Genomic DNA, 11,083 nt, shown 5'->3' with positions numbered 1-11,083 from the left:
ATTGAAAAAAATATTAAGAAAACAGATATGTCAGGCGCGTGCACCGCTGGGCGCCATTGTTGCAGCCCACGCAAGCGTGGTGCGACTGCTATGTTGGAATCTTTGAGTGCTTTTATTGTACCAAAAACCATACTTTGCGGCCATTTTTTCCTTCTCTCTCCTTGCTTCTCTTTCTTCTATGTAGGATGTTATTGTTCCAAAAACTCCTAAATATTCACTAGTAAGGATGCTCTTACTTCATTCTCACCTTATTCATTTCCAACCAAATTACACTTCTTTTCTTCCTAATTTCGTCCTAACCAAATACCCTATGAGGGTATTTCTGGAAGTTCAACGAAACAAGAGAAAGGAGGAGGAAGGGAAGGGGTTAAGTGGGAAAAGAAACAATTGAATGGGGTTAAATTGTATACATTTATGGGCTGTTTGGTTCACCGTAAATTAGCTGTAGTTGAATTGAAATTCCATGCAAACCACAATTACGCCGTTTGGTTGGAGGGAATTGTAATTCCACCGAATTGTAATTCCCTCCAAATGTTGAATTAGAATTTCCACCCCACCCCAAAGAATTGCAATTCGACAGTCCGTGGGAGAAAAATAAGATGCTGTGAGACATTTTTACCCCTCAAATGTAAATGGCAATTCAAGATTCCATTTGGATTAATGAGCAAAAGCAAATTGAAATTGCTTTCACAATTAATGATTCAACGCCAATAAACAAAATCGTCATATTATTATTGTTATTGTTATATTATATTATTATTATTATATTATTATTATTACATAAGGACATTTTAGTCATTGTATCACTTATTCTCTTTCAATTCCCTGTACTCTTATTTCTGCATACCAAACAGTGTAATTTGAATTTATACTTTATTCCACTTTATTCTTTTTCCACCGAATTAAAATTCCTTTTCCTCCTAATTTCTTCCTTTCAACCAAAGATCCCGTTAAGAATTTTGGAAGCAAATTGTTATTTTGTGATTCGTACATGGATGAGGCGTGGCAAACTGTGATTGGTGCAATGACAAATATAATACGGAAACAGCCTAGATTTTATTTTCCAAATTTACCCCTCCATTATATCAAAAACGCCGGTGTCTTTCTCGGACAGGAAGGAGAGAAACAGACGGGGAGAGAGTGAAAGTGAAATCGGAAAATTGCAAAGAATTGAATAAGAGAGAGCATAAACACACTCTCTCTCTCTCTCTCGCGTGCGCCCGATCCTATTAAACCCTAACATTGGGTTGTGCCAACGGGCACGCATTTGTTGGTGGATACACGGGGGGAATTTGTATAGTTGGATTGATTGGGTGAGCCATGGCGTTTGTTAAGGTTGTCAATAGATCGGCCTCGGCGTCTTTTGCGCCGGAGGGGCCGTACTTGGCGGCCGGGACGATGGCGGGGGCGGTGGATCTGTCATTCAGCTCCTCGGCCAACCTCGACATTTTCAAGCTCGACTTCGGATCAGATGATCAGCAGCTCATCTTGGCCGGCTCGGTTACCAGCTCCGAGCGCTTCAACCGCTTGTCTTGGGGGAAGGCTCTTCCGAATTCCGAGCAGTTTTCTCTCGGCCTCATCGCCGGTGGGCTTGTTGATGGCCACATTGGGCTGTGGAATCCCAGGCCTCTGATCTCGTAATGTCGATCGCCTTCTTTGTTCTGTTTCGGATTGGGTTTCTTCAATTTAGTAGTTTGAGATTTTAACCTTTTTGGTTTTTAGAGTTACTGAATTTTGCTCGTTGTTTGTCCCATTTGCTGATCGTTTGTGCCTGATTTAAAATTACCGCGAGTTCTAATTGGAGCCTCTTTGGAAGAGTTGAGAATTGACTAGAATTTCATTGGATTTGAATCCTTATGCTCTTTTAAAAAAAATATCAGGATCAATTTCTTTCATTTTTTCGGGTTTTCATAAACATGCAATGATTCAGAACTATATTGGTTTAAGCTGGACAACAGAATTTAATTTAATTTTTTTCCTTAGAATTCTTTCTGGAAGACATTATTCGATGTCATGGAATCTTTTTTTCTTTTTAATCGATGAAGACTTGGAGAACTTTGCCTGCTGCAAAATGAGCATATAGTTTTTTTTTTTTTTTTTATTACATTTGTCTCAGAACATGGAAATTGGAGCAGTTTCTGCAATTGATTTGACTGCAAAAACTTAGAATTTAACATGCTGGACTGATTTATTATTACACTGCATTGTTGTTTTCTTCTACAAGTATCTGTTCAGAATATCCTCTATCCATGACACTTGTTTAATTTTGTTTGCACTTCGCCCCTATAGCTCTGGTGCAAATCAAACTGGCACTGAAGCTACTGAAAATGCCTTTGTTGGTCACCTTTCAAAGCATAGTGGGCCTGTAAGTATCAAATTTTTACATGTTGCATACTTGTTTTTCTTTGGCATTTTCCTTTGTTGGTAATCTGATGATATCATATGCATCTCTGATTTTCAAATATTTCAGGTTCATGGTTTGGAATTTAATGCTTTTACTCCGAATCTCCTTGCTTCTGGTGCTGATGAAGGTGAAATTTGTATATGGGACATTTCACGTCCAGCAGAACCAACTCATTTTCCTCCTCTGAAGGTCTGTAGTAGCTTACATAGAAAAATTACTTGCAAGCATTTCTAGTTATAACTTTGATCAAGACCATTGTTATGTCCCCCCTTGTGTGAGTTGCATCCCTTTTCCATGGATAGAATTCTAGAAATGGGAAATGAAAAGAAATTTCTGATTCCTAAATGCTTTAATGATCCAGGACAAATATTAAATTAGGTCCAAGATGGTTTTTTTTTCCTCTTACCTGAATTTTACTGGACTATTAATACTTGCTTTTCTGGTCTTTTGTGTATCTTTATTTTACAATGTGCTGAAATTTTATTTAGGGTAGTGGATCATCAACTCAAGTTGAAATCTCATATTTATCCTGGAATAGCAAAGTTCAACATGTGTTGGCTTCTACATCATTAAATGGCACAACTGGTGAGTAAAAAGTAATAAGTTATATGAGTTATATATCCATTTGAAGGCTGGAATAATGGGCCTCTGATTCTTTTTCTTTTATTTGTCTCTTTTTCCTCAGTGGTTTGGGATCTTAGGAAGCAGAAGCCGGTCATAAGGCTAGAACTTTGCCCTTAATGCAGAAACTTGAATATTTATACATTTGTTTTATTACAATGTATAACCTATGTTAGCGGTAATGTTGCAGTTTTTCAGATTCTGTTAGAAGACGGTGCTCTGTTTTGCAGTGGCATCCTGATTTTGCCACTCAGCTTATTGTAGCCTCTGATGAAGATAGTTCACCTGCACTGAGGGTATAATTTGTTTCCCTTTGCTGCTTTCCGATATTCAAAATTTCAAATAATTTTCTATAAATCTTTTAATCACTTTGTCACTTTGATGTGATGCACTTCTACAGATGTGGGATATGCGGAATGTGATGTCTCCGGTGAAAGAGTTCGTAGGACATACTAAGGGTATGTCTACTTAGCAGTTCCTGTGCTTTTCACTGAGTTGCTTGCAAGCATCTAAGTTCCTTGTTTGACGGTTTCACATGTAACTCTGTAAGAGTATGGTGTTTTTCTGTTCTAAAAACATATGATCACAAAAAGCATAGATTGAACCAAAATGAGCAGTTGGCAAATTTTCAACAAAGTTATTATGCAATATAAATAGTACTCCGTATGTTTTGACTGTTTGAGTCCTGCTAATTTTGTTTCTAAGAGGTATGGTTTTGGCTGCAGTTCAGCTAATATTGTTGCTAAGCTGTGCAGTTCCATCTGTGGTCAAGATATGTATTCTAATTGCTTCCTAGGAGCAATGTATTGAAAAAACTTCTACAAATAATATTTTAAAGAACACATGCTGGTAGTTCATCATGCCAAAAGCTTTGAGTTATTCAGACTTCTGTATGATCTCGAATGAATCTAGCTGAAAATTGGAGTTCTTCTTTTGAAAACAAAAAGCAATTGAGATGTTAATTTGCTATTAACTGAACTAAAGGCTTCATCTTCTGCTGATTTCCTATTTTCTCTGAGTTTTTTAACTCCCACTTTGTTGGTTTTACCTCTTAACTTGATTGTTGTTCATCAGGTGTCATTGCAATGTCTTGGTGTCCAATTGATAGCTCCTATTTGCTTACTTGTGCAAAAGACAATCGCACTATATGCTGGGATGTTGTTTCTGGTGAGGTGGGTAAAATATAGCATTCTGTGGCAACACTTTTTTTTTTAATGGGATGGTGGTGCTCCCATTAGAAGTAGTTGCATTTGTTTGCTATATATGGTTCCATTTTAATAGTCTTTGAAGGAGCCCATGGAGAATTAACTGTGTTTTAAAGAAAGTTGCTTTCAATTGCATCTGCAGATTGTCTCTGAACTGCCAGAAGGAACTAATTGGAATTTTGATGTACACTGGTACTCAAAGTGTCCAGGTGTTATATTAGCATCATCTTTTGATGGAAAGATGGGGATTTATAATATTGAGGTGTGTGTTCACACACCTGGTGGTAATCATTTCTGAACTGCACTGATTTCAGGCAGTGGATTCTTTATTTAACACATTTGAATTTTGTAGGGTTGTGGTCGATGTCGTGCTGAAGAGAGTGCTTCTGGAGCAGGTATCATTAGTTTAGATGCCTTATGGTAAATTCTGAAAGATACAGAATTACAGAAACAGCAAACATCATTTGGCATTATTCTAGACAGTTGCAGTGTTTAGAAATGACTATAGAAATGTTTCTTCCTAGTGGACTTAGTGCTGAATAAAATATGCATCCTTCATTCCTTCTCCTGATGTCAGCACATGTTATGCTAAGACAAGTTATCTTCGTAAAACACTACATAAAATTCCGAAACATTAGCCAATCTAAGAGAATGTTTCTAGCCAAGAACCTGAATACTTGCTATGACATGTTAAGCTCTTTCTACAAAATGATCTTTCTTCCAGTCTTAAGCGCTTCACAAAGATTCACATGCCTCTCTAATGCAACACCAGATGAAGAATTGATTCTTTCTGAATGCTATAGTTGGCACATGTTCTCTCATCCCCAAAAGTTTTTCTAGCAAAGATCAAGAGTACAAGGGGAGAATTGGCATGGATATCTAGATTTAATAATTATCAACATGTACAACCCAAGATGGAAGGCATGTTATTGTGAAAGAGAACTAAAGAAAGCATTCAACTGAACTTCATTTTTTCTATCTTTTCAAGTAGAACTGACTGAATTTGTTATTGAATAACAGGTAGTATCCCAACCTTTGTGAGAATGGTAATTATTCAAGAACTGAATTATAACAGAAAAAAAAAAAAGGAATAAAAATTTTGCTAAAGGTTACATCCTTGCAACTTCTAAATGTTTATCAAAATAGGGTAAGGTGTTGGCTATGAGTTTAGTTTTCACATATGACACTTTTACACCAATTATGCCAAACTAGGGTAAGGTGTGAACTCTTGTTAATCTACACCACCATCCCCATCCAGGTTCCCACACGAAAGAGATGAGGGAATGCACTTAAGATGGTTTAGCATTTTTGGCATCACTTTTATTTTTATTTGTGCCACCCCCTTCTTTTTCTGTTGGCTGTCCTATACTCCTACATTTTTTGAATTTCACATTTTTTGTGCTCAAAAACTGTTATGCATAATACTATCATCCTTTCTGGGGTGTTTTCTCCCTAAATATGAATTTTTATGTACCCAAATGTGCCCCGGTGCAGCTTCTTTGAGAGCTCCAAAATGGTACAAACGAAAATCAGGAGTGTCCTTTGGTTTTGGAGGAAAGCTTGTTTCATTTCATTCTACTAATGCTAACGACAAACCATCAGAGGTATATGCTGAGCTTGGTTTAGTATTACTCTATTCTTCTTATCTAGATTTACACTGTATAAGATTGTGTCTTTTCCAGGTTTGCATGCAAAATGTAGACACTGAACATGGTTTGGCAAGTCGTTCTTCTGACTTTGAAGCTGCAATTCAGAATGGGCAGAGATCATCACTTAGGATTCTCTGTGAAAAAAAATCTCAGGAATCAGAGTATGCAACTTTAATTAATAAGTGAATGAAAGGATTTCATCTAGTTATGTCTAGAGGTGATTGTGGATTGGTTCAAACTGAATTGGTAACTATTTGAACTGAAAATAGACATCCAGAGGTCCAGTTCTGGTTGGTAACTGGGCCCCAACCCGGCAACCCTAGGACTCAATGTCCTGGTGCGGGATCCTTATTATATTGTGACTGGAACAAGAGGTTCTTATGCTGAACCACTAGTTCTGGTTATAATAAAAAAATGAATTTTATGCGTGCACGCGTGTGTGTGTTAGTACAAATATATGCTTATATTACATAGTGTATGGTGAATTTGAGTATATTGTGTTAGTATACATTTAGTATAAAAAAAACGCGTGTGTGTGTTAGTACAAATATATGCTTATATTACATAGTGTATGGTGAATTTGAGTATATTGGGACACCACTTCCCCAAGCATTTAGTATAAAAAAAACTTTAAAGGGTGGTTAGCCTCTTAATTACACAGAGAACCAGAACAGCTGGTTCTGGCCTGAACCATGTTCTATTCTAAAATCTCTCTCCATTCTTTTATCTAAACAGATCTGGTGATGAAAGGGAAACATGGGGCTTCCTGAAGGTTATGTTTGAAGATGATGGGACTGCAAGGACAAAACTACTTTCACACCTTGGTTTCAGTGTGCCTGTAGAAAAAGAAGATACTACACAGAATGAGATTTCTGAGCAAGCATCTGCCCTTGGTATTGGGGAAAGTCTTGCTGGTGGTAAAGAAGGGGATAATGTGAAGAAAGACACCATGATGCAACTTATTGATAATGGAGAGGATTTCTTCAACAATCTTCCAAGTCCCAAAACTGATACTCCTGTGTCAACATCTGCAAGTAACTTTGCTACTAATGAAGCTGCCATGGGTTGGGAGGAAGCCCCACTAGAGACTAATGGAGCAGACGAGAGTGATGCATCATTTGATGATGCTGTTCAACGTGTTTTGGTTGTTGGAAACTACAAGGCTGCTGTAGAACTGTGCATATCTGCTAATAAAATGGCAGATGCATTAGTTATTGCACATGTTGGTGGTACTTCCCTGTGGGAAAGCACTCGTGATCAGTACCTGAAGACAAGTCGTTCTTCTTACCTGAAGGTAGTAATTGCATTCTCGTGCCACATTGTTATTTTATTTATGTTAGTGTCTAACACCTTTAAATGCCAGGTTGTTTTTGCAATGGTTAACAATGATCTCAAAAGCCTTGTGAACACCAGGCCCTTGAAATCGTGGAAAGAAACACTTGCTCTCTTTTGCACTGTAAGTCCCCCCCCCCACACACACACACACACACCCACCAACATACACAAAACAAGAATTGAACTATTACTTCTTTAGGTAACTTGGAACTCATATTCATGCCATTCAGCTATGCACCCTAATCAGTATGACAGATGTGATTTTAGAACTGTAATGCTCATGGTGGAGGAATGATTTTTATATGCTCATCCATGTTATACAGTTTGCTCAGCAAGATGAATGGACTTTGTTGTGTGACACACTTGCTTCAAGACTCTTTGCTGCTGGTGAAACACTTCCAGCAACACTTTGTTATATATGTGCTGGGAATATTGACAAAACAATAGAGATATGGTCAAGGACTTTGGCAGAAAAGCATGATGGAAAATCATATATAGACCTTCTTCAGGTTTTGTGCTGCATTGAGACATTTGGATTAACATTAAAATATGATTCTGTTCAGATTATGGGCACAACTTTAATCTTTCTTTTTTGTTTTGTAGGATTTAATGGAAAAGACTATAGTATTTGCATTGGCAACTGGGCAGAAACGGTTTAGTGCTACACTCTGCAAGCTTGTTGAGAAGTATGCTGAAATCTTAGCAAGTCAGGGGCTTTTAACTACAGCCATGGAGTACTTGAAGCTTCTGGGGACTGAGGAACTGTCTCATGAACTGATGATATTACGGGAGCGTATTGCTCTTTCTATTGAACCAGGTTTGAATCTTATAGCAAGGCTTATTTTATAATTTTGCCACTAATGAATCCACTTGTGGTATTTATCCTATTCTGTTTATTCTGTTTATTTACACCACCTGCAATTAATCAGTACTTATTACCTATTTTCAAATTTGTTTACTTTTTCCAGATAAGGGCACAGTGAAGTCTATGGAATTTGATCGCTCTCAGATGCAAACATGGCCTGCACACTCTCCTGAACAAACAAGTTATGGCATGCTTGATGCATCTCAACAATATTATCCAGTAATAGATTCTTTCTTAGACATTCTGTGCTGTCCAAGGCATTTGCTCTTTGCTACCATTTAAGGATTACTATCACTAATGCATTCTCTTCCTGCTCAGGAGCCACAACCGCAGCTCACGACGAGTGGTCCTAGCAGTCAATATGCTGATAGTTATCAGCCCTCTCTTGGTCCTTCATACAAGGGATATGTTCCTCCTGCCCCCTACCAGCAAGCACCACCACAAACTATCCAACAACCTAATATATTTGTTCCAACACCTGCTCCTCACATTCCCCAGGTATTTATACCGTTAGTGCCCAATATGATAGACATCTTAAATAAGTGATTTTAAGATATTTAGTACTTTCAATAAGCTCTAAACAACATAGAGTGTTATTGTGTTATTTCGACTCACCTTAGAAAAGCTGTTTTCAGTTTATTCTAATAAGCTCCTTGAAATTGCTTATGGAACAACTTTTAAAAAGCCACGGGCTCTTTTCTAAGCAACTCTAAACGGAGTAAAAAATCTGGAATAGTGTTAATATAATTGAAATAGATAAGCTGAAAAATAGCTCTCAACTAAACTGGGCCTAGGTTCCCTTTTTGGAAAGTGCAATTGCTGTAATGAATATATGTTCATCAGAGTGGCCTACTGTAAAATTGCTGATTTGGATATGTACTGTGTCTACACTGAATCAGATATTGTGATTAACTTTTTCTTCAGAGTTTTGCTTATTTCATTTCTTGTTTTAGTTTTGGAGTAAATCATAGTTTTCTTTTTTGAGTTTTCACTTATTTAGTTTCTATTTGAGTAAAATTGTTGTTGTTTTCTGCCTCAAGAATTGCTCTTTAGTGTTTGCAATCTATGTTTTATCATTTACAATGTGCACAACTGTTAAAATATATTAGACAAAATGTCTTAATGCAAGTTTCTTGATTCTATTCTCCTTAATTTCTCCAATGAAAATATTTCTATTTAATCCCTTGCAGGGAAGTGTTGCCCCACCACCTATTCCTGCTCAGTCTACTGTGAAACCATTCATTCCAACAAACCCCCCTGCTTTGAAACATGTTGAGCAATATCAGCAGCCAACTTTGGGTTCCCAGTTATACCCTGTATGTGCAAAAACTTTCTGTTTTTAGGAACTCAGGATCATTGGAGTTATTCTGTTGTTAAGTATTTAAACATGACTGTTTTCTTTCTAAGCCTTCCTTTGCATGGTGCTTCAGGGATCAGCTCACCCTAGTTATCCACCTGGTCCTCCTGGGCCTGGCACATACGGCTTTAACCCATCTCCAGTCCAAACTCTTGGACAGAAGATGCCCCAGGTTGTTGCACCTTCACCAAGTGCTAGAGGGTTTACTCCAGTCACTGGTCCTGCTGGAGTTCAGAGACCCAGTATGAGCCCAGTGCAACCTGCCAGCCCTACTCAAGCTACAGTAATCCAACCTCCTGTAGCTGCTGCCGCTCCTCCACCCACAGTGCAGACAGTTGACACTTCTAATGTCCCTGGTATGCTTTTACTTGCATTCTTACTATATGTTTGATTCACTTGATTGATAGTACTGTCTTAACCATCATCTTTTCTTTAGTTCACTTATTCAGAATGCTACATTTCTGTGTCAAATTTGTTACTGTGTACATTAATTAAACCATGAAGAGGACAATGTATACAAGGCACATGAATTGCATCATAATGGAAGAGATTTTATTTCTATTTTTTTTAATTAAAATTTTTCTAGCAAAGGTAGTGTGTAATAATTAACATAGAAGTTACCACTTGTCTTTAATAATCTAGTTTGACTTAATCAGTTGATTGTGTTGTGTGGGTCTTGTGCTATAGGTGAGCAAAAGGCTGTTGTAACAACTTTGACAAGACTCTTCAATGAGACATCAGAAGCATTGGGAGGGCAAAGGGCAAATCCAGCTAAGAAACGCGAGATTGAGGATAATTCAAAGAAGTTAGGGGCATTATTTGCTAAACTTAACAGTGGAGATATATCAAAGAATGCTGCAGAAAAGCTTGTACAGCTCTGTCGGGCTTTGGACAATGGTGACTTCGGTACTGCCCTTCAGATTCAGGTACTTTTTTTGGTCTGACTCCCCTTCCTTTCAGTTGGCATGAATTGAAATGGAATAATCTCTCATTTTTTCAATTTATATTTGGAATAGGTACTTCTAACAACCAGTGATTGGGATGAGTGCAACTTTTGGTTAGCAACACTTAAGCGAATGATCAAGATGAGGCAGAGCTTTAGATAAATGTGATGTGCACTGCCCTCAGACAAAATTTAGCATCTAGGTTCTGTTTGGTTTTTGTTTTTATTTTTATTTTTGCCAATCATGGGTTTAAGGTATGTCCACAAGGATTCATAATCGTTAGATCATGGGGTTAGAGTTTCTCCTGTCATCATGCCCTTTTTTTTTTTTTTAACCCAATTTCTGTTTTTGCATCTAGTGTTGCAATTTTGACAAGAGATTAGAGAATATAGCTCACATTTGATTGCTTTTGATTATATTTTCCTTACATTTAAAATCTCAAGTTGAAAATATAGCTTTTTTTCTTTCTTTCTTTCAAAAACATATTTTTGTTGTAATTCTTCTGATCAGAAGTACAATATGAGCTGAGTGATGAAAATTTTACTTTTTACTTTTTAGTGTTGATTATATTGGATTGAGAAAAGTATTGCTGTGTTCTTCATTCTTGGCATCTGGTTTGGTTCTTTCATAGTGTAGTAATATGCACCCAATACATCTTTATTTTTTTTATTTTAAGTTTTTTTTTTTTTTTTTTTTTTTTTTT

At 37.2% G+C, this 11,083-nt stretch overlaps 1 protein-coding gene across 1 annotated transcript; it reads left to right on the top strand.

Moving 5' to 3' along the window:
• Positions 1–1,081: 1,081 nt before the first annotated feature.
• On the top strand, positions 1,082–10,861 carry LOC116029439 (protein transport protein SEC31 homolog B-like). The gene is made up of 22 exons (XM_031271450.1): positions 1,082–1,637; positions 2,290–2,365; positions 2,471–2,593; positions 2,893–2,989; positions 3,090–3,126; positions 3,216–3,321; positions 3,426–3,483; positions 4,100–4,197; positions 4,373–4,492; positions 4,583–4,625; positions 5,725–5,834; positions 5,913–6,040; positions 6,615–7,173; positions 7,243–7,335; positions 7,538–7,723; positions 7,818–8,031; positions 8,183–8,298; positions 8,398–8,577; positions 9,270–9,395; positions 9,510–9,792; positions 10,124–10,362; positions 10,453–10,861. The coding sequence occupies exons 1-22, from the start codon at positions 1,321–1,323 to the stop codon at positions 10,540–10,542; spliced, it is 3,399 nt and encodes a 1,132-aa protein (XP_031127310.1). The 5' UTR covers positions 1,082–1,320; the 3' UTR covers positions 10,543–10,861.
• The last annotated feature ends 222 nt before the right edge of the window (positions 10,862–11,083 follow it).

Source organism: Ipomoea triloba, chromosome 9 (genome assembly GCF_003576645.1).
Source record: "Ipomoea triloba cultivar NCNSP0323 chromosome 9, ASM357664v1".
Classification (NCBI taxonomy): Eukaryota; Viridiplantae; Streptophyta; class Magnoliopsida; order Solanales; family Convolvulaceae; genus Ipomoea; species Ipomoea triloba.
This window is presented reverse-complemented; position numbering and strand designations above follow the sequence as displayed.